The 24,602-nt window shown below is 39.6% G+C and overlaps 2 protein-coding genes across 3 annotated transcripts in view; both read left to right on the forward strand.

The window, feature by feature from the left end:
* The window catches only part of trpm8.L (transient receptor potential cation channel, subfamily M, member 8 L homeolog), a 31,180-nt gene extending 17,566 nt beyond the window's left edge, over positions 1–13,614 (forward strand). The window contains exons 11-26 of one of the 2 annotated variants that reach the window (XM_018233964.2): positions 211–329; positions 1,819–2,100; positions 2,249–2,344; positions 2,778–2,907; positions 3,446–3,591; positions 4,769–4,881; positions 5,173–5,389; positions 5,592–5,683; positions 7,277–7,418; positions 8,209–8,380; positions 8,552–8,729; positions 8,890–9,080; positions 9,642–9,738; positions 11,519–11,552; positions 11,629–11,692; positions 12,546–13,614. In XM_018233964.2, the coding sequence (XP_018089453.1) occupies positions 211–329; positions 1,819–2,100; positions 2,249–2,344; positions 2,778–2,907; positions 3,446–3,591; positions 4,769–4,881; positions 5,173–5,389; positions 5,592–5,683; positions 7,277–7,418; positions 8,209–8,380; positions 8,552–8,729; positions 8,890–9,080; positions 9,642–9,738; positions 11,519–11,552; positions 11,629–11,679 (2,060 nt within the window). In that variant the 3' untranslated portion in view covers positions 11,680–11,692; positions 12,546–13,614. 2 annotated transcript variants of the gene reach the window in all.
* Positions 13,615–22,643: 9,029 nt separating this feature from the next.
* Positions 22,644–24,602, forward strand: part of trpm8b.L (transient receptor potential cation channel subfamily M member 8b L homeolog) — a 39,619-nt gene continuing 37,660 nt past the window's right edge. The window contains exon 1 of the mRNA XM_041575448.1: positions 22,644–22,684. The gene's annotated coding sequence lies outside the window, so the exon portion shown is untranslated. The remainder of the gene's footprint in view (positions 22,685–24,602) is intronic.

Here is a 24,602-nt window from a genome sequence, read left to right on the forward strand (position 1 = left end):
AGGCATGAGCTATGTTCATAGTTTCTGTTGTTCACAGCAGGTTGCATAAACAGGTATTATTGCAAGTTGCAAATGTTTCTTATGAAACTGAATGCTATCTGTTGTACAGTATATTAACTTGTACATGAATGTACTTCATTTCATATTAAAATAAGTAATTTAGACATGTATTTCTAAGTGCATGTTCCCTATCTATTTATCTCATTCCAGCTTACAGCACCAATGAGCAGGATAAAGATAACTGGAATGCACAACTGAAACTGCTCCTCGAGTGGAACCAACTGGAACTGGCTAGTGAGGAGATCTTTACTAATGACCGGCGTTGGGAGGTTTGATATATAACATATTACACATATTAGAAAGAAGTCTTTATGGAGGTACACTAGGGGGCCGATTCACTAAGGGGCAGATTCACTAAGCTCGAGTGAAGGATTCGAATGAAAAATACTTCGAATTTCGAAGTATTTTTTTGGTACTTCGACCATCGAATTGGTTAAATTCGTTCGAATTCGAACGAAATCGAACGAATCGAACGAAAAATCGTTCAACTATTCGACCATTCGATAGTCGAAGTACTTGCCCTTTAAAAAAAACTTCGACCCCCTACTTCGGCAGGTAAAACCTACCGAAGTCAATGTTAGCCTATGGGGAAGGTCCCCATAGGTTTGCTAACCTTTTTTTGATCGAAGGATTTTCCTTCGATCGTTGGATTAAAATCCTTCGAATCGTTCGATTCGAAGGATTTAATCGTTCGATCGAACGAAAAATCCTTCGATCGATCGATCGAAGGATTAGCGCTAAATCCTTCGACTTCGATATTCGAAGTCGAAGGATTTCAATTCGAGGGTCGAATTTCGAAGTATTTTTAACTTCGAAATTCGACCCTTAGTGAATCTGCCCCTTAATTCTTTAAACACCAGCACTATGTATTTAATAATTTGATTAAGCACTATAGACATTTTCAATTGAATGTAATACACAGCAGTTTTGCTGAGGTTTGCCAACAATTTGGCATATATTTAAAAAAAAATACAAATGCCAGTCAGAATGCTGGGGTGATGCTTGAAACATGGAGGTAGTGAAGTGCAGGGACTATACAGACTGGGGCAAAGGGACAGAGAAAAAGGTTACCTTACCTGCTCTGCATTTATAAAGTGATTCATATTGGTATAACACTAGATACGTGCTTATTATACACTTTATTTAATTTATTTTCATTATTTCAGGCATGTGTCACAATCACAAATTTCACAGCACTTATAGGATAAGCACAGTCAGGTACATAATAGATATCCCCAAGGCAGCACAAAATTAATGGGCATATATTTACAAATGTACCATATCACTACCAAGAGACTATATACCTGTATATATACAACCAAAATTAATCCCTAAAATTATATTTCTCAATACATAAATATGTTGATCAGGATGGACATAGAGCTTTAAATAATTTTCACCATCACCACTGATACAGTAAACAAGATTCCATTAATCCTAAGAAAATTATTCCGATGTGAATGGACACAAGGTATAAAGCACACCTCTTCTCTCTATAACCGCATTTTGTATGGTGTTTTGACATGTGCAGACTAGCATGCATTTTTGTGTGAAACAGTTGCGCCAGTAATAATACATGGGGTCCCTAAAGTCACAGAATATGACATATTATAATATTATTGCGGGTGCTTTCCTTTACATTTGAACATTATTAATTAATTAATTGTAGGCAAGTAACAATGCAGGAGGAGAAGAATACTTCCTTCGTGTTTTTAGCTGTTTCACTTTTTTTCTTTTGTACCTATAACACATTCATAGTCGGCTGACCTGGAAGACGCCATGTTTGCTGCACTGGTGAAGGATCGACCTAAATTTGTCCGTCTCCTATTAGAGAATGGCTTAAACCTGCGCAAATTCCTGACCAGTGAGATCCTTGGCGAGCTTTTCTCAGAACATTTCAGTACCCTTGTATTCCGCAATCTGCAGATTGCCAAGAATTCCTACAATGACTCTCTCCTTACCTTTGTTTGGAAGATGGTGCTGAACTACCAGCGTAGCCATAAGGAAGATAGGAACAGCCGTGATTATTCTGATATACAGGTCAGAGAAAAGGGCGGCTGCACATTCTTTTGCATTAAATCTGACATTGCCAAATAACATACCATATACAATATAATACCATCAAATGTACTATATTTCCTATCTAATCAAAGCGTGCCTTTTGAATGAAACTCTTCTTTTTTGCCAGGATCTTTCTCCAATCATAAAACACCCTATTCAAGTATTGTTCATATGGGCTATTCTGCAGAATAAAAGACACCTATCAAAGGTTATTTGGGAGCAGGTAATACTAGCTATTGTTATTGCAGCGCAGTACTGGTAACTGGTTATTTAGCCTTCTACTTTCTGAGATGGGCCATGCCCAATCCTTCTCCTGTACCCAGCCATGCCTCCATACTTAAATCACTTAAGAGTACACTCCCAGCTCTGTAAAGATCTGCTAGAATGATGCATATATAGGTACAATGTATAAAGATTATTATTTAATTTGATGTAGAATTTAGTCAGAATTCAGTTCCATATCTTACTCCCCTCAAATCTGATGCCTCCTTTTGTTTGAGATTTGTATGTTACTGGGATACATACATGTAAGCCCCTTACTCCCTTAATCATAACAATTAAAGCAAGCATTGGGATCCTTATATAAAATCTCTCCCTACTCCACTGTGTGCATTCAGATGTCTCTAATATATCGCCTCTATTAATCTACTCTCTAGACAAGAGGATGTACACTTGCTGCGTTGGGTGCCAGCAAACTCCTGAAAAGCCTGGCCAAAGTGAAAAATGATATCAATGCTGCTGGGGAGTCGGAGGAAATTGCAAATGAATATGAAACAAGAGCTGTTGGTAAGAGGGAGGCTTGGTATATTATTTGCAATGATGCATAATGATTTCAATTATTCTAAAGAAAAATAATCATCTGTTCCTTTTGCTTCATTGTAGAATTAAATTCTGCAGTAAAAAGTTATATTAACAGAAAACAAAATATGAGCTTTGGTAATACTTTAGCAAATGACTGAATGTCTGCATTTCAACAGGTATTGGAGTAGCTGAATATTAATAAGTAATTGCATGAGCACATAGTGGTTCATTTCACTAAATGCCTACCAGCAGTACAGTAGGCTTCACTGTGTGTATTTAATATAAGAATGGCAGAAGAAAGTTGTACCGTACTGTGCTCACTTCACTCCCTACTGCAAATCTATGCATCTCCAGAACTGCATGGAAGCACCCCTTAGTTTAACAAGAGTTTTCTTTATTTGTTTAATTACCTGTAAAGGCCCTCTAGTGGTAGAAATAACATGTTGCATTTTTATAAATATATTTCTCATCTTGGTCACTGTGTATCAATGCTACGCATAACAGGTTTGTGTTCTTGCCCCAGAACTGTTCACAGAATGCTACAGTAATGACGAGGACCTGGCAGAGATGTTGCTGGTTTGTTCCTGCGAGGCCTGGGGAATGAGTAACTGTCTGGAAATGGCAGTAGAGGCAAAGGATCAGCAGTTCATAGCACAACCGGGGGTGCAAGTGAGTAGCTTCAAAGGGGTGCCTTTTGGGGAAAAAATAGAAAAAAAGTGCCTAGGGTGGAAGCTTTGCATGCCAAGCAAGGTGTACCCTACTGTATATAGTACGTCACCCACAATCAAAGGGGGGTACACCCAGGGCCACTCCGGCCATGAGGCAAGGTGAGAATCTTGCCTCAAGCTGCACAGAGCAACCAGTTACCAGTAACTGCCTCTGATAACTTTAGGAGCCAAATTTCCGTTTTTAAGTGCAGCTAGCTCAATAGCACTCACTGCACTAGCAATGCGGCCCCTCCTCAACTCGCTCAGACACTACAAGTTAGAAGAGCAGAGCAAGAGGGGAGGGGCGGCGTCAGGGCTGCTGCCTCAGGTTGCAGCAGCCCCTTAAACACCTTTTAAAAGCAAAAAGAAAATTTGTCTCAAAACATTTCTAAATTATAATAATGGAGGAAGACAATGAGGGTGCAAATATATAATTTGTCCATGGAGTTCCACTAAAAGAGAAAATGAAAATGCTGGAATTTTTAATAAATCAAATGGAAGTTAGTGTAAGGCTGGCAATAGCACAGAGGATGCCCATGTTACTGGCCAAATTAACTATATTACAGTTAAGAGTTCATTGTCCATCTGGAGATCATGATTTACCTTTTGACCATGAATGAAATTAAAATTGCCCATAAGGGATACTAAGAAACTAAGATCATTTTATTGCAATACAAAAGTGCCTTTCATTTTCCACATACCTAAAATGTATATATTTATGGCCAAATATATCACAATATATGGTCAAACAAACCCTATTTTTTCTCAGTAGTTATATTATATATTGATAATATATTGAATTTCGTGGGCAAATTTTCACTTCCAATTCATAAGAAGAGACTTTGATAAATGTAGTGTAATACACAAGTGCATTTAGGTATTTAGATACCTATAATTTATATATTAAAATCCCTAAATAAACCACCATGGTATTGTGTGTAGATCGGAGCATTTTAGCAAAGCCAATACTATATATACATGAGAGTGAATGGTGGGTGTAAGTACAAATGAAGAACAATATACAATTATAAAGAAGGACATTTAGTACATAATGACCAGGTATCTTTGTCTGTTAATATATTTATCTGTCTGTACATTCCTCTTTCCATCTGTTAACATGTCTGTGTCTGCCTCTGCAGAACTTTCTTTCCAAGCAATGGTATGGAGAGATCTCTAGAGATACCAAAAACTGGAAGATATTATTCTCTCTCTTCTTCTTTCCTCTAATTAGCTGTGGATTCATCTCTTTCAGGTATATAACACTAAAACGATGACCAGTATCTCCATTAGGGCACCCCTCCATTAGAACATGAACAGTATCTACATTAGGGCACCCCTCCATTACACACTGGAGCATCCCTCCATAAATCTGGAAATAGATAACAGATTTTTATTGATATAGGATAGATAGAATTTTTTTTAACATATATTAGTGATTTCTTGTAATTCAAAAAAATCTACAACAAACTAATCTCTACACACAGTAAATGAATGCATCTGATATGCCTAAGAAGTTCCACTAATACTATTGCCTATAATGCAGGAAGAAACCATCAGACAAAAAGAGAAGCCATTTGTGGAAATACTTTGATTTCTTCACTTCGCCCTTTGTTGTCTTTTCCTGGACTGTCATTTTTTACATTGGGTTCCTCCTTGGTTTTGCCTACGTCCTTCTCATGGATTTCCAACCAGTCCCCACAGGCCTGGAGATAGCAGTCTACGTACTGGTGTTCATCTTACTCTGCGATGAAATAAGACAGGTATTTCCATAAATGTGAATCTAGAATCAATTATGCACAACATACAACAATTTTCCAAGGATTTTAAAATAAAAAAGTTGCTTAAAATTTTTGAGAAGATAGAAAATGTTTACAAGATGAAAAGAAGCTGCAATTCATTGCAATACTAATACAAATGGATTTCCATTGCAATAATGTGTGCTTTCTATATACTGACCTGCAGATGTACATGAGTGGAATAAAGTATTTTACAGACCTGTGGAACATCATGGATATTTTAGCCATCCTTTACTTCATTGCAGGGATTGTATTCAGGTGGGTTGATTTCAACAGTGTGGGAGCACGTTTAATTTTTCTATGTTGGATAGTCTAGTCTTTCATCTATTGCATATAACTAAAGTAAGAGGATTATGTGGTTGTAAAGCACCAATATTTATAGCACATTAGGCATCCCAAGGCCAGACCAGAGCAAAAATAAGTGTAAAATCCACTCATTCTAGAAAACATATGGGCTTATTTACAAACCACAATCACAATTGCAGTCATGCAAAATTGGACAGTCAAATTGACACTATATATTAAAGGTAACTGTATATGATCTGTTATCCGGAAACCCTTTATCCAGAAAGCTCCAAATTATGGGAATGACATCTCCCATAGAAACAATTTTAAGCAAAGAAACCTATTTTTAAAATGATTTCCTTTTTCTCTGTAATAATAAAACAGTACCTTGTACATGGTTGGCATGAATCCATGCTGGTTAGAAAAACAATCCTATTTGGTGTTTATATGATTTTAAGCAGACTTAAAGAATTTAAAGGATAAGTGATCCCCGCAATATTGTAGGCAATAATGAATAATATATGGTGCTGGTTGTACTTTAGGATAAAAATTAATATTAACTTTAAAAATGGCTTATTGGAGCTCCCTATAGGTCTGCTACAGTCCCTGTCCATGTTTCAAATGAAGGGTGGGTGTGTCCTATAGTCCCTGCCAAAACCACAGTAAGTTCAGAATAGCCAGTCATGGCCCTGTAGTCACAGTCACTGTCGTCAGTTCCCTCTCAAGTCAGCCTAGTTGCTCTACTAAAATTGGTTCCTATCCTACAGTGCAGTGTTCTGAGTGCTGCTTGCTCCCCTGTACAGCCTGGGAAAGGATGCAGAAGGAAGTGAAACAGATGGAAATTTCCAATAAATAATAGCGATGCACTGAATTCGCTATTTTAGGATTCAGCCGAATCTGGGCTAATACCGGACCGAATTGGAACCCTAATTTGTATATGTAAATTAGTAGGGAAAGGGAACCATGCACTAACATTTTTGATTTGTTTGTGTGATGAAAACTCACATGGATTTTTTGGATTCAGATTTGGTTCGGCCAAGCATTTGGATTCGGAAAATTTGAAACCTGCTAAATCCCGAGCTGAATCCTGGATTTGGTACATTCCTAATAAATAAGCCTGAAACACTACTTTTTAATGCACATTGAAAAGAGTATAATTTACTATCAAATTCTTATTTTTCACACGTCTCCTTTAAGGTATGAAGATCCAAATTACGATCCCTTATCTGGAAAACCTTTTGGATAATAAAGCCTTTTGGATAATAAATCCATATACCTGTACTTGCGTCCAAAGCCCCACCTAGCACCACCGTATAGTTGCACACTTCTTGTGCGCACCTCTGTATGCAGTGCTGCCTGCATTAAGCATTGCCATTATTTACAAAGAACTAGGCCAAAATGTGATATTCTATAATATATGTCATAAAGAGCAGAAACAAATGAGCAATTATTGTTTTTTTAAATAAAAATAAATACAAATAAAGGCTATAAGGATGTCTAAATTATAAAGTATAATTAAGAGCATTTTTATGCAATACTAACAACATCCTACATTTTATTCTGTAGACTGCACCGTTCTAATTCCAGTGCTCTTTACACGGGTAGAGTAATCTTCTGTCTGGACTACATCATCTTTACTGTGAGACTTATTCACATCTTTACCGTTAGCCGGAATTTAGGACCAAAGATCATTATGCTGCAAAGGATGGTAAGAAACTAAACTCTCAAAGCATAAAAATTTAAATATCTAAGTGGAAGGAGCTAGTGAATACAGCAATGTGGTGTCTCACAAAAGTTGGTTGGGTTTCAATGAAGAGCCTAACAAATGCTGTCGTCAGTTTTAATAGTAGAGTAGTGGAGACTTAATTGCTGAAGGGTATACGGTACACAAAGTCATATATTGCTGGTAATTGCAAATATGTCTGTAGGGGTCTGTTCTCACGATATCTAGACTTGTGACATTGAATAACACAATGACCAAAATGAATTTGTTGGCTATCTACTAGTTATATCAGTTAATAAATATGTTCCACTTTTTTAAAGGTAAAAAATACACATTCCCCTTTTTGACAGGAGCTTGTGCAATTGGATGTATGTAAAAAAGGTGCATAAACGCCTTCTGAACCTAGTTCCATTGTAAAGTGATGGATTGTAGGACTTGAGATCCCTTGCTTTCCATAGTGATGGTGCCCAGATTCTCTGAAAAGAATTAGGATTTCAAGTCCCAGAATCTATTCTTTCACAATGTATTAAGGCGAGGGAGGGGTTAAATAACTTGGCTTAATGCTGGGGGGAAATGCTCCCTATGAATCAGAGGCAGACTATGATGGTTTCATTTCCTTTATTTTAGCAAATTAGATTGCTTTTTTACATGAAGCTTAACTGAACAAACTTATATCAAAAAGAGCAACATAGTCATTGGTTTTTAAGAAGAGAAATCATGCAGTTGTATAATATGTGCTGCTAATGTTCTGCTGTTGTTTCTGTTCTCTCCTCAGCTGATAGATGTATTTTTCTTCCTCTTCCTCTTTGCTGTTTGGGTTATTGCTTTTGGTGTGGCCCGCCAAGGAATTCTGCGCCTCAACGAACATCGCTGGGAATGGATATTCCGCTCAGTTATATATGAGCCGTATCTAGCAGTGTTTGGACAATATATAGCTGATGTGGATGGTAAGAGTCCATCCTCTGTTGTTCTCTTTAAAGGAGAATGAACAAACCCTTTATAAACTTTGTATTTATATTATTGGGTATGCTCACTGTTTCCCTATGAAAAGTGAATTGACTTGTAAACTCTACATGATGTTATCACCTTTGAACACCATTTAACCTTTCCCCTTATAGGAACGACCTATGATTTTGACCATTGCACTGTAACTGGGAATGAGTCTAAACCACTTTGTGTGGAGATGGACAGTGACCATAACCCTCGATTCCCAGAATGGATCACCATCCCATTGGTCTGTGTCTACATGCTTTCTACCAACATTCTGCTTGTGAATCTGCTCATTGCCATGTTTGGGTGAGTTGTGTATAATTCATCTACTGTGGTATATATTTACATTGTATGTTTTAAATATTACACCAAAGTTCTGTTGATTAACAACATGTACCTTTTTCCCAGTATTGCTGTTATGGTTTATGATCAACTCTATGATTCACTGTTCCTGTACTGTTGACAGGTATACTGTGGGTTCAGTGCAGGAGAACAATGATCAGGTGTGGAAGTTCCAGCGATATTTTCTGGTTCAGGAATATTGCAGCAGACTCACCATCCCATTCCCGTTTGTCATCTTTGCTTACATCTATATGATTCTCAGAAAAATGTTTAGCTGCTGCTGCAAAGAGCAAGAGCCTGAACCCTCACACTGCTGTAAGTCACCACTATCACTTTTCTTTGTAGGCATGATATTTAAAGGAAAAGTAAGCCTTTTATTTTTAAATCTCCTAAAATTACTGTAAACGGTCCCCAGAATTCCACAATTTTTTTAGATGTATTTCTGTTCTCTATTACAGCCAGTTCAACTGCAGCTCCTTCAGTTACTTTCTTGTCTAGCGTGAAGCTCCATCCCTTTTTGCGTTCTGCACACTCCTTCTCTTTCTGACTATGAAAACCTCAAATTGGTGCCTACTGGGCATGCTCACTGTCTCTGCTGCAATGGAAATCAATCAGGCATCAATACATATATGTAATTTTGAAAAAAGTGCCTATATGTATTTCAGCTTTATTTCTTTTCTAATTTATTCTTAATTTGTCTAAAATAAGGGCAAGGCTGATATAGCAGACAACTCTTAATAATAACAAAACACTTTTAACCAGCTGATTTTTGCTTGTCATCAACCAGTTCTCTCCAGCTGCTGTAAAGAAATATGTTGTTTGGATCCTTATTGATTTCTAAATTCATCTTCAAATCTTTCAATTGTTCTCCAACAGGCTCCAAGAAAGAAGACAATGAAACTCTGGCATGGGAAGCTGTGATGAAGGAAAATTATCTAGTGAAACTTAGCAGCCAGAATAACAATAACATGGAGTAAGTTCACAAATAAAGATGGGGGATTTATATAGGTGGCTAGTCAGTAGGAAAGAATGTGTGAATAAGTAAGGTGGGCACAGCTGAAGAAATGAGAATGGTATGCTACAATGGGCATATATAGTAGGGAAAAGAGGAGGAACATTGACATTTAGTAGGGCCTGTAAATATGTATACTCAGAGAAAATAAGCCCAAAGTATAATAACAATAATAAGGAAATATGAAACAAGAAAAATAAGACATTTTAAGAAACAAGTGAGTTGTGTGGTAAAGGACATTTAAAAAAATGTACCACAGAAATCATAAAACTGCCCAACTACCTTTGGCTAACAATAAGTTTCACCTGTTATTTGATGACCACAAAGACATTTCTTCTTTACTGTAGATAAATGGAAGAGGGATTACAAACAGCAAATATCAGTTTCATACAATCAACCAGGTCCAGACTAATTCTAAAAATAGTCCCTGGCATTTCAAGAGGCCCACACATCCCCCCACCAACCCACTATATAGTGACTGTCTATGGAATCTAACAGTAGCTCCTCTGGCATTTGCCAGAATCCATAGATCAACATTACATCAAAAAGTTTATTTCCTAATGTCAAAGATTGATTTGTTATACCCTAAAGATATTTGTGAGAGACAAGAACAAGACAAAAATAAGAGTTCATTAACATCAAGGGGGTTATTTACTAAAACTCGATTTAATCTCAGTTTTTTATTAAAACAAAGTCAACTCCCATCCACGAATTGAACTCATTTATCAATCATTTTTCTTGAAAAAGCCAGAGAGAAAAAACGCTGCCACAAAATCGAGTGTCAATTAGAATAGTACAATTGATGCTCCGATAACTCAACTTTATCGAATTGTTGCCACGAAAACTCAAATTTATCTGTTGAAAACCCAGACTGATCCACGCGGATCACAATGTCAAGAAACAACTTCAGGGCTGTCTGCCATTGACTTCTATAGATTTGAGATTTTTGGATTTGGATTTGTAGCAGCTAAGGGGTATAATAAATCTCTAAAAATGTAGTTTTTTTAGATTAGATTTTTACCCTTTAAAAACCCGACCAGACTGCTGTCTGCTCTGCCAACACTCATACTCTATCACCTCTATTTGATATGCTTGCTAATGTGTATGCAAAGCTAAAAGTAAACAGAAGGCACCCACAAAGAATATTAAATAAACATATGAACACATGTATTTTCATACATTCTGGGGTTATTCATGGGACACTAGCTTTCAAATAAAATGCAAGTTACACATTTGTGAATAGGCATGCCTTTACCTGTACAGATATATAAGTACATTTTCAGTCCTTAAAGCCATAATGTATTTACAATAAAAATCCTTTTAAAAAAAAAGTACTTTATTTTGGAAAGGTTTTGTAACTTTGTATACAGTATGTATGTAAAGCTATCTCTTTCATGGTCCTCAAGTGACTATTTCTACTTCATTTCTGGCAAACAGCAGAAGCCCTGTCAGTTTACGGGAGTAAATAAACGTTCACTTTTAACATTTTATTCTTATTGGTCTTATTGAAAAACAATGTTATACTACAACAATGTATAAAAACGACATTATGTTATAGAGCATATCCAGGTGAATCAAATAAGAGGTCTTCCATTTTTGGTGGAAGACAAAGTTCTACTGGTGGGCCCACTGTTCTGGTGGTCCCTAGGCAAGTAAACCTGTACTGGGAAATTGAAACTGAATAGCACAATGTTCATGCACTCGTGTGCTCAGATCTGACATTGTCTGTTTTCACTAACAGGACGGAACAAAGGTTCAAGCTGCTGGAAGGAAAGGTAAATGTCCTTATGTATTATACTAAAGAGAATCTGTCTTTTTGTTCCTATTCTAATAACACATACTTTTCTACAGCTGAGTGAGTTGAAAGGGATGATAAAGGAAATCAGAAGCAAGATAAAGTGACAGCTGACAGCAAGTAAGTCTGTTGTTATGTGTTTCATACACCCCAGTAATTTCCTAAATGAAGTTCTCTGTCTGCATAAGCAGATTTTAAGTGCAAGCTTCTCCCTGAAAGGGCAAATAATGTTGGTTGCTCCAAGGAAGAGAAGAGAAGAAGCAGTCCCTTTATGCAGTTAGCCCAAACAAATTGAACAACCTAAAAGTGGTCACACACACCTACATGTCCAATACAGTATCTGTCCAATCAGTTGGAGTACCTTATGGGATGACCATGTACTGTATGGCCTCCTTTGCTCATGGAGTCTTCTTTGAGTGAGTTGGGTTAGACTCAGTTAGACTGAGAATTACAGAGAAATAAATGATTGCAGATATATTTTTTTCAGCACATCCATGGTTCCCTGAACAAAACCAAACACTTTTTACTGATTGTAGCATTGATATAACAAAGCTTTGGATTAAGCTCCCCATAGACGCGACGATTCTTCTTGCCGAACGACCGATTTTAGGGAAGCCGGACTAATCCTTTGAAATTATCGTGCGGTTAGTGGGATTCGAACGATCGTACATCTTACGATTTTTCGTCCCACATCTGTCAGGAAATTGATCGGCCAGATCAAAAAATCTTTGTCAGTCCCAGTGCAATCTCTCTATGTTTGCAGGGCCAAGCAGGCAGCTCCCCTTTGTTTTCCTGACAAATTGGTCGTTTTAGTTGATGGTCAATTCGTACGATCGTACAATCGATCTGAGAAGATCGATCAGGATCTGATCTTTTAAAAATCTCAACATCTATGGTCAGCTTTAGCTGTTCTTGCACATGTGAGCAACTCCTGCTTTATCTTAAATTTTATTTTATTTTTCTGTTTCCCCAGACCATTAACTGGAACTGAGACCATTGACCCTACATGGAGAACCCTGGGAAACTGTTTCTTCACATAACCTCTTCCATCCAGAAGCCTTTATACATTTCCTGATTCCTCCATTCATTTGCACACTTTTTTATTTACCATCAAAGGGCATTCATCATTCAGTGAGGAACCTACAGTATGCAGGTGGCAGATGCTGAAGCCATAAATAAGAAGCATCTGTCCATGCATTCTGTAGCTTCCGTGCTCTGCCAAGGCTGATTGTTCATACACATGCTGCTGTTTTTGTTTATTTTATTGAATATTTGTATTTGTTTTGCATTCACTTGTGTTCAGAGGATAAATAACATAAAAGCAATATTTGTTGACTCTTCAATCAGTATAAATCCATGTGCATTCCACTAGTGTTCAAGTGTTTCATATGGATTTTTATCAATAGTGTTGCTTAAAAAAATACTCACAGGCCTTTGCAAGTTAAAAAGCTGTAGAAACATCTTCACAATCTGTGTTTACCAGGTTCCACCCTATATGCTTAAATCTACAGATTGATGCCTACTTATAGGTTTATGTCTGTAGGCCTCTGTGCCTTAAACATACAGTATAACTTGGTGCCTATTGCAATTCAATTTCCATTTGCCCTCGATACACACTCTCAGTCATGGCACTGCTTTCTCCTCCCAATATGGGGCATATGCACCTGTCCTCCTCCTTTATTGAACTAATTTGGAATTAGTGGCAGAAAACAGGCTCTTTTATCTTCCAGCAGGTTTAACATCTTTAATTGTTAAATACTGGCACAATCATATCCAATAGAAAAGAGATGCACAATCTTATTTGAATTATATGGATTTGACAAACATCTTTCAAAATCACGTACAATTTCACAATATACCTGTTATAAGAACTTAAATATCTTCCTTGCCATTCCTGAGGTTTTTTTTATTCAACGCCTACATATATTTCCCATAGGTTACATTTGATACTGTGACAATCCTAAGCACCATCTCATCGGGTCTATGTGTTTTGTAATATTGTGTCTTGCACTTGTAATAAAAACAAATAAAGTAACCTTGTAATTAAAGAGATTTCTCAGTTGCCTTTTTCTAATGACATTTCTATGTGGCCAAGAAAAGTCACCTGGCACAAGAGGGAGAAAGGGTCTTATTGGCTACCTTACTGAGGTATATGAAAATATGTCCTACTTCTTTCTTGGTCTATAAAACATTAAAAAAAAACATATAGACGTTACCATAAGTCATGAAGAGCAAAGTAATAACAGGTGTACATTTTGCTCCAGATCAAAAAAACTCATACTCCTTATAATAAGGCATACAATTATGAAAGCTATATGTCCATTACACTTGGTCATACAGTTTTAGTTACACAGACTGAAGGAGGACTATACAGTTTGTGTTGACTATAGGTACTGGGAATATCACCATAGCTAGAGAGCTTGTGCAGTGATCCCCAACCAGTGACTCATGTTGCTCACCAACCCCGTGGATGTTGCTCTCAGTGGCCTCAAAGCAAGAGTTTATTTTTGAATCCCTGGCTTGGAGGCAAGTTTTGGTTGCATATAAACCAGGTGTCCTGCCAAACAGAATCTCTTGTAGGCTGCCAGTCCTCATAGGGGCTATTAAAGGAAAACTATACCCCCCAAACAATGTAGGTCTCTATTAAAAGATACTGAGTAAAACAGCTCATGTGTAAAACCCTGCTTCATGTAAATGAACCATTATCACAATAATATACTTTTTTAGTAGTATGTGCCATTGGGTAATCATAAATAGAAAATTGCCATTTTAAAAAATAAGGGCCGCCCCCTGAGATCGTAAGATTCACTGTGTACACCTACAAACCACATGTTCGGTCACATGAGCCAATTAACAGACAGGGTTCTGCCTTTTGCTTCCTCACTTCTTCCTGTTACAGTTAGTGTTGTAGTATTTCTGGTCAGGTGATCTCTGAGGCAGCACAGATAGAGTCACGAAATGGTGGTTCAAGGCAAGAGATGTAAAAGGGCAATATTTATGTAAATATATATTCCAGTTTGGTAAGATTCTTTAATATGTCATTCAATTTGATATAAACTATCTGTTGCTTAAGTATTCATTTTGGGGGTATAGTTTTCCTTTAAATAGCCAACCACTATCCATATTTGGCATCCCCGTGGACATTTTTCTTGCTTGTGTTGTTCCCCAACTCTTTTTACATTTGAATGTGGCTCAATAGTAAAAAAAAGGTTGGGGACCCCTGATCTAGTAGGAGAACACAATATTGGTCAAATGCATAAAGTCCAGTCATATTCACTTCTTTGCTAAACCCCATATAGCCTGACAAATGATACAGCTCTGCATACTGTTCTGACATGCTGTATGAACTAGCCTCAGGCTTTGCCCTGTATTACCGCGGCTGCAACATTCCACAAGTTTGCAAGACTTGCTAAACCTGTATGCTTTGCCTTTGCCTAATATATATTTTTTTTAGCATTATTACAAAAATACATAGTATTCATACTATGAATTATGTTTTGAACTGTGTATTACAAGTCATCCATCCTTTATAGCTAGGGAGAACACGTGAGCACCTACAAGTTTTTATTTAACATTTTCACAACAATTACATAACAAAACAAGAGTAAAATAAAGAAAGGAAAGGAAGACAAGAAGAAGTGAGTCCAGTTAGTCATATTAAGCCCCATCACTCAGGATCTAATTGGGTATAATTGACTGATCAGGCTCTGAAGTACTATGTTCTAGCCAAGCGCCCCATATCCCTTCAAATTTTCCAGGACACCCCTGTGCTATATATACCAGTTTTTGCTTGACAAGGGTTCCATTTACCATTTTTTTCCAGAAACCCAGTGTTGGTGGAGACACCGATTTTTACTGCAGCAGAACCGCTTTTTTTTTTGCAAAGTAGAGCACAGACTGGGGGAGAGAATATTAGAAACATCGAGTGCCTGCTGTATTTATGTCAACACTTCCCTCCAATAACCTCATATCTATGGACAGTCCAAAAATACATGATAGTAGGTTCCCACTCCGGCTAGACATTTTGGGCATGTGTCTGACACACCTTGATATATTTTGGCTATCTTATGGGGAGTAAGATATACTCTGTGGGGGAATTTTACCTGAACGTATCTGTCTCTAGCAGAGATTGTAAGCTGGGGTATTAAGTCCAATGCCTCTTCCACATTTCCTCATCCAGCTCTGGGATGTTTTCAGTCCACTTTTATTTTTATTTGGGTTGGTCCTCATCAATTATATATAGGGATGTAGCGAACGTCGGAAAAAAAGTTCGCGAACATATTCGCGAACTTGCGCAAAAATGCGAGCGGTTCGCGAACGGTTCGCGAACCCCATAGACTTCAATGGGAAGGCGAACTTTAACATCTAAAAAAAAAATTTCTGGCCAGAAAAATTATTTTAAAGTTGTTTAAAGGGTGCAACGACCTGGACAGTGGCATGCCAGAGGGGGATCAAGGGCAAAAATGTATCTGAAAAATCTGCCTGTGTGTGCTTGGAAGAGATAGTGTAGGGGGAGAGCTGTTAGTGATTTCAGGGACAGATGATAGTAAGTTTGCTGGCTAGTAATCTGCTTGATACTGCTCTGTATTGGAGGGACAGAAGTCTGCAGGGATTTGAGGGACATTTTAGCTTAGGTAGCTTTGCTGGCTAGTAATCTACTGTTCTCTTTAAACAACTGCCATACGTTGACCTTGTAGGCATTGTTTGCCCAGTTTTTTTGGACGCAGCCACTGAAGCACAGTTGCCATAAAAAATATGCCATATAAATGCTGAAAATAGTAATTTTTCGCCATACGTTGACCTTGTAGACATTGTTTGCCCAGTTTTTTTGGTTGCAGCCACTGAAGCACAGTTGCCAGAAAAAATATGCCATATAAATGCTGAAAATAGTCATTTTTTGCCATACGTTGACCTTGTAGGCATTGTTTGCCCAGTTTTTTTGGTTGCAGCCACTGAAGCACAGAGGCCAGAAAAAATTAAACCAGTAGGGTTTGCACCCTAGTTTGTAACGGTGGCGGAGGGAGGAGGACGCTAAAGGACAGCTGTGTGTGGAGTCATGAGGCTTGAAGAGAAGGACAGCTGCATAGAAGTCAGAACAAGTCTTCCGGCGTGCAGTAACCCTCCGAGATCCACCCCTCATTCATTTTAATAAAGGTCAGGTAATCGACACTTTTGTGACCTAGGCGAGTTCTCTTCTCAGTTACAATCCCTCCTGCTGCACTGAAGGTCCTTTCTGAGAGCACACTTGAGGCTGGGCAAGACAAGAGGTTCATGGCAAATTGTGACAGCTCTGGCCACAGATCAAGCCTGCACACCCAGTAGTCCAGGGGTTCATCGCTCCTCAGAGTGTCGATATCTGCAGTTAATGCCAGGTAGTCCGCTACCTGCCGGTCGAGGCGTTCTTTGAGGGTGGATCCAGAAGGGTTGTGGCGCTGCCTTGGACAGAAAAACATTTGCATGTCTGACGTTACAGACTGGCCAAAGGGCTTTGTCCTTGCAGGTGCGCTCGTGGCAGGATTACTGGCACCTCTGCCCCTGGAATGTTGATGAGTTCCTGAAGTGACATCACCCTTAAAAGCATTGTACAACATGTTTTGCAGGCTGGTTTGTAAATGCCGCATCTTTTCGGACTTGTGGTATGTTGGTAACATTTCTGACACTTTATGCTTGTACCGAGGGTCTAGTAGCGTTGCGACCCAGTACAGGTCCTTCTCCTTAAGCCTCTTGATACGGGGGTCCTTCAACAGGCATGACAGCATGAAAGACCCCATTCTCACAAGGTTGGATGCAGAGCTATCCATCTCCGCTTCCTCATTATCAAGGACTGCATCATCCACGGTCTCCTCCCCCCCAGCCACGTACAAGACCAGGGGTCCCCAAAAGGTCACCACTAGCCCCCTGGGAAGCCTGCTCCTGTTGGTCCTCCTCCTCCTCCTCCACAAAGCCACCTTCCTCCTCTGACTCCACTTCTGGCACCTCTCCCTGCGTTGCAGCAGGTGCCTGGGTTCGTTCTGGTGATTCCGACCAGAAATCGCGCGCTTCCAGCTCCTCGTCACGCTGGTCTACAGCCTCATCTGTCACTCGTCACACGGCACGCTCCAGGAAGAAAGCGAAGGGTATTAGGTCGCTGATGGTGCCTTCGGTGCGACTGACCATATTTGTCACCTCTTCAAAAGGTCGCATGAGCCTGCAGGCATCGCGCATAAGCACCCAGTAACGGGGGAAAAAAATCCCCAGCTCTGCAGATCCAGTCCTACCACCCAGTTCAAAAAGGTACTCGTTGACGGCCCTTTGTTGTTGCAGCAGACGTTCCAACATAAGGAGCGTTGAATTCCAGCGAGTCTGGCTGTCAGAAATCAAACGCCTGACTGGCATGTTGTAGCGCTGCTGAATGTCAGCAAGGCGTGCCATGGCTGTGTAGGAACGTCTGAAATGGGCCGACACCTTTCTGGACTGGGTGAGAACGTCCTGGAATCCTGGGTACTTGGAGACAAAACGTTGGACTATTAAATTTAACACATGTGCCATGCAGGGCACATGTGTTAAATTGCCCAGTCTCAACGCTGCCAACAGATTGCTTCCATTGTCACACACCACTTTTCCGATCTGCAGTTGGTGTGGGGTCAGCCACCGATCGGCCTGTGACTGCAGAGATGACAGGAGTACAGATCCGGTATGGTTTTTGCTTTCCAGGCACGTCATCCCCAAGACAGCGTGACAACGGCGTACCTGGCACGTCGAATAGCCTAGGGGGAGCTGGGGGTGCACAGGTGTGGAGGAGGAGAAGGAGGACCCAGCAGCAGAGTAAGAAGAAGAAGAGGAAGAAGACGAGGTAGAGAGCGATGGAGGAGTAGAGGTGGTGGCAGAACCGCGTGCAATCCGTGGCGGTGACACCAACTCCACTGTTGTTGTTGAGCTACCCATTCCCTGCTTCCCAGCCATTACCAAGTTCACCCAGTGGGCAGTGTAGGTGACATACCTGCCCTGACCATGCTTGGAGGACCATGCGTCAGTAGTCATATGGACCTTTGGCCCAACACTAAGTGACAGAGATGCGGTAACTTGGCTCTGCACATGTTGGTACAGGTGTGGTATTCCCTTTTTAGAAAAAAATTGCGGCTGGGTACCTTCCACTGCGGTGTCCCAATTGCTACAAATTTGCGGAAGGCCTCAGAGTCCACCAGCTGGTATGGTAAAAGCTGGCGGGCTAAGAGTGCAGACAAGCCAGCTGTCAGACGCCGGGCAAGGGGGTGACAGTCAGACATTGGCTTCTTACGCTCAAACATGGCCTTCACAGAAACTTGGCTGGTGGCAGATGACTGGGAATGGGAACAGGTGGTCAAGGTGGAAGGCGGAGTGGAGGGTGGTTCAGACGGGTCAAGGAGAGCAGAGGTAGAGCAGTAAGATGCTGGACCAGAAGGAGTGTGGCTTTTAGTTTGCCTGTTGCCTTTGAGGTGTTGCTCCCAAAGTGCTTTGTGCTTGCCGCTCATGTGCCTTCGCATAGAAGTTGTACCTATGTGGCTGTTGGGCTTACCAAGGCTCAGTTTCTGACTGCACTCATTGCAAATTACAATGCTTTTGTCAGAGGCACACACATTAAAAAAATCCCACACTGCTGACTTTTTGGAAGTGTGCGATCTGGCGGTAACAGTAGAAGTTGGCGGCATTGGCGGCAATGGCGGGTGCGTTGGCCGGCTGAACACAGGTGCCGATACATGTTGTTGCCCTACTGATCCCTGCGGGCTGTCCTCCCTGCTTCTTCTAAGTCTTATTCTCCTACTGCCTCTCTGACTCTCCGTCTCTCCATCTGAACTACCCTCCTCTTGCTCTCTTCTACTAGGCACCCACAAAACATCAATCTCCTCATCATCATTCTCCTCAGATGCATCAATTTCTTCTGACACATCACAGAAGGAAGCAGCAGCGGGGACCTCCTCCTCATCACTCATTATGTCCATCTCTATCGTGTTCTCTGCCAGAATTAAATCTGGTGTAAGGTCCTCATCTCCTTCATCTTCTTCTGGCAATAATGGTTGCGCATTACTCAGTTCAAGAAACTCATGGGAAAATAACTCCTCTGACTCCAGTGAAGAAGGGGCACCGGTGGTGGAGGAAGTGTTACGTGGGGTGGCCATAGCAGTGGAGGATGAGGAGGATGTTGTGGTAAAGTTAGAAACGGTAGAGGATGGGGTGTGCTGTGTAAGCCAGTCAACTACCTCTTCAGCATTTTGGGAGTTCAGGGTCATTGGCTTTTTAAAACTGGGGCAATTTGCTAGGGCCACAGGATTGCATAGCAGCACGGCCCCTAGCACGGCCTCTGCGTGGCGGCCTGCCTTTGCCTGGCATTATTTTTAAAAAAACAACAACAACAAAAACTCAGTTGGTTTTTCTGGAAACGATAATACACACAGCTAGATGGCAGTTTGAAGAAAACAGTGTGCAAATAATGCCTACAAGGTCAACGTATACACTACTACAGTGGTGGATACGGATTACGTAAAATATATGAATGCTGCTTGAAAAAAAGTAACTCAAGTGGTTTTTCTAGAGACGATAATATTATCAATATTTAGACAAAATGTGAACAAGCTCACACAGCTAGATGGCGGGTTGAAGAAAACAGTGTGCAAATAATGCCTACAAGGTCAACGTATACACTACTACAGCGGTGGATACGGATTACGTAAAATATATGAATGCTGCTTGAAAAAAGTAACTCAAGTGGTTTTTCTAGAGACGATAATATTATCAATATTTAGACAAAATGTGAACAAGCTCACACAGCTAGATGGCGGGTTGAAGAAAACACTGTGCAAATAATGCCTACAAGGTCAACGTATACACTACTACAGCGGTGGATACGGATTACGTAAAATATATTATGGCTGCTTGAAAAAGTCACTCCGGTGTTTTTTCTGGAGACGGTAATATTATGGATATTTAGACAGAATGTGAACAAGGTCACACAGCTAGATGGCGGGTTGAAGAAAACAGTGTGCAAATAATGCCTACAAGGTCAACGTATACACTACTACAGCGGTGGATACGGATTACGTAAAATATATGAATGCTGCTTGAAAAAAAGTAACTCAAGTGGTTTTTCTAGAGACGATAATATTATCAATATTTAGACAAAATGTGAACAAGCTCACACAGCTAGATGGCGGGTTGAAGAAAACACTGTGCAAATAATGCCTACAAGGTCAACGTATACACTACTACAGCGGTGGATACGGATTACGTAAAATATATTATGGCTGCTTGAAAAAAGTCACTCCGGTGTTTTTTCTGGAGACGGTAATATTATGGATATTTAGACAGAATGTGAACAAGGTCACACAGCTAGATGGCGGGTTGAAGAAAACAGTGTGCAAATAATGCCTACAAGGTCAACGTATACACTACTACAGCGGTGGATACGGATTACGTAAAATATATGAATGCTGCTTGAAAAAAAGTAACTCAAGTGGTTTTTCTAGAGACGATAATATTATCAATATTTAGACAAAATGTGAACAAGCTCACACAGCTAGATGGCGGGTTGAAGAAAACACTGTGCAAATAATGCCTACAAGGTCAACGTATACACTACTACAGCGGTGGATACGGATTACGTAAAATATATTATGGCTGCTTGAAAAAAGTCACTCCGGTGTTTTTTCTGGAGACGGTAATATTATGGATATTTAGACAGAATGTGAACAAGGTCACACAGCTAGATGGCAGTTGGTTGAATAACACACTGGGCAAAAAATGCCTACAGGGCAAATAATGCCTAAAAGGTCAACTTATACACTACTACAGCGGTAGTAAAATAAAAAAAAGTAATATAAAAAAAAACTGAATATTAAAAAAAAAAAATTAAAGTTGGTGCTGCTGAACTACTAGGAGCAGCAGATTAGCACACCAGTCCCACTCCCCAACACTAGTAGTAGTAGTAGTAGTAGTAAAACAACAAAAAAATAAATAAAAGCAGTCCTTACAAGGACTACTGTTATTGCAGCAGTCAGCAGATGAGATCAGAAGCAGGACAGCTGCCCACAGCAGCTACATACAGAGCACTGCAGTAGAAGGTAGATTACTAGCCAGCAAAGCTACCTAAGCTTAAATGTCCCTCAAACCCCTGCAGACTTCTGTCCCTCCAATAACAGAGCAGTATCAAAACGATTACTAGCCAGCAAACTTTCAACTGTCCCTGAAATCACTAACAGGCAGCAGCTCTCTCCCTACACTATCTCTTCAGCACACACAGGCAGAGTGAAAAAACGCTGCAGGGCTTCGGTTTTTATAGGGAAGGGGAGTGGTCCAGGGGAGAGCTTCCTGATTGGCTGCCATGTACCTGCTGGTCTGGGGTGAGAGGGCAAAAAAAAGCGCCAACAATGGCGAACCCAAAATGGCGAACGTCACGCGACGTTCGCGAACTTCCGGCGAGCGCGAACACCCGATGTTCGCGCGAACAAGTTCGCCGGCGAACAGTTCGCGACATCTCTAATTATATATACATATAAGTTAATATCTTTTGTAGGTCCTGCCTCCTTAGATATTTCTCTAACCCAGTTTCCATAAGTTGAACCGATCTTAGGTGGAATTATGCTCTAAAGGCGTGCTGCAGTTGTATGTATGAGTAATATAGTCTAGGGGGAATGGGAAAGTCTTCCCTAATTGTCTGGAATTGCATATATTTGCCATAGGTGGTAATATCTGCAAGCGTTTTTACTCCAGCTGTCGCCCATGTTGCTATATCTGACACTGACTTTAGATGTGGTAGGTATTTGTTGCCCCACAGGGGGGTCCATTTTGACCAGGTCTGCTTATTCCCCTGGAGCCCCTAAATTTAAACCTTGTGAATGCCAGATTTGAGTGTATTTATATTTGCCAGAGGGTTGAACATCAGGTAAAAAGGAGGTTGGAAATAAATGAAGTTCTGATATGTACAACACTATGTATAAAAGCATGCTTGGATACATACATACATCTGCATCTGAATTGTTTTGGATTTCATTTTCATATGAAGAGAGGTCAGGCTGGAGGCGGAGATTTGTGCTGTTAGGTGAGATACATATAGAGCAGTTGGAGCTGAGACTGCAGATATTGTTACTCTCCTGTCTCCAGGTAAGATCACCTATTTACTTGATCTTTTGCACGTCCCAGCATGCTAACTCTCCTCTAAACTTTGTAAAACTGTCCTGTTGTGTGACAAATACTGCATGTTTACTTTTAACAAGTACAGTATACATATGAACATCAGCGTTCTTCTTGATAAATGAATTCCTCCACCTGCAGTATATCTTAATACTGTATATACTATATGTATGGGATATTGAAGATCCACAACTGGCCTCTATGAAGGAAATATGGCACTATAAGGGTACTTTTTGTAACTATGGAACACATGGTTACTAAACAATGGTTGTCCAAACTGTAAACCCAACTTTTCACCAACAGTCAAAGGTAATTTCATTTTCATTGTACTCCTTTAAATCTTCCTTAACCCATTTTAATTTGTTTATGTAAATCTTCCACCCTTGTTTCTATCACTTTGTTTGTTTTCATCTGAAAAATATGTACATGGTTTAGTCAATGAGTAGCACTGGATAAAAAACGTATATTCCTGACGCACAGGGGTATGCCTGCTTTCTTCCAGTGATGGAGTTCTAGCTCAGTCTCACCAGGCAAAGAGTCAGAAGGTTTGAAATCCCTTTATCTACTACAATTGTGAAAAGTGGTGAAGTAAACAAAAGTATAATGTTTAGCGTCTCTTTTAGGCTTTTGTTATGTAATGATTTCTCCACCAAAAAGTGGTGGAGAAAATGCCATCACCTTATCATCCTAATGGCACTGACTATAAGGCTATATGTGTGCACACATATATAATATTTGTGACTGATACTCTACTTAATATATTCTATATCTATGATTGTTTATTTGATTGCTCAGCATTTTATCAGAGAATACCCAAATACACTGCAGCAACTGCACAAAGAGAAAATGGTTGTGGAGGGGATGTTATGTGTTTCCCTAGGTCCTCAGTATCCAGACTGTGTCCTTTTTATTGTCTGCACTTTCTTGTGGCATTTTGTAAGTGCAGTTTCCTGCATGACTAGTATATCTAAACAACAGATCTATTGTTGTGACTTTACCTGGAAAATGTGAGACTGATCCGGGTTCTTACAAAAAGTCACGCATGCTTATATACACAGATGAACCTGATACATGCCAAATGAAACACCCAAACTCAGGCATTGTATGATAAGTAAAAAATAAACATATACACACAGAAACTCATTATAGATATAACATGAATTTTTACTTATTCTCTTTGCTCTCTGAATACTCTATTACTACTCACTCTACTCTATGCTGCGTGGTACAATATTGACACCAAGGGGCAGATTTTTCAAGGGTTGAATTTCGAAGTGAGAAATACTTAGAAATTCAGCCATTGAATGGCATTACTTCGAATTTCGAAGGCAAAGTTTTTTTTTCACCGAATTTGATCGTTTTGCTGTCGAAGTAAAACTGTTCGATTGCATCCATCGATCGAACGATTTTTCTTCGACTTCAAAAAACATAGAAAACTGCTCTAGGAGGTCCGCCTAGGCTAACATAGCACTTCGGAAGGTTTAATTTGGCGAAGTATTGAAGTCGAAGTTTTTTTAAAGAGACAGTACTTCAATTATCGAATGGTCGAGTATTCGAACTATTTTACTTACTAATTCAAAGTCGAAGTCGTAGTATCCTATTCGATGGTCGAAGTATCCAAAAAATTACTTTGAATTTCGAATTTTTTTACTTCGAAAATTCCCTCGAATTCACTTCGACCCTTGATAAATCTGCCCCATACAAAGAATTTTAAAGCAACTTTTTGATGGAGTGGACCACTTTTCCATACCCCATGTTAGTGGGGTTACAGTAAAATTACAATGAATTACAATAAAATATAATACAAATTCGGTTGAGATGAAATGAAACAGAGCTACGCAAATTAGTATTTTCTTCCCATATGCTAAAAAGTTATTTAAATGCATGT

Source organism: Xenopus laevis, chromosome 9_10L, assembly GCF_017654675.1.
Source record: "Xenopus laevis strain J_2021 chromosome 9_10L, Xenopus_laevis_v10.1, whole genome shotgun sequence".
NCBI classification, from domain to species: Eukaryota; Metazoa; Chordata; class Amphibia; order Anura; family Pipidae; genus Xenopus; species Xenopus laevis.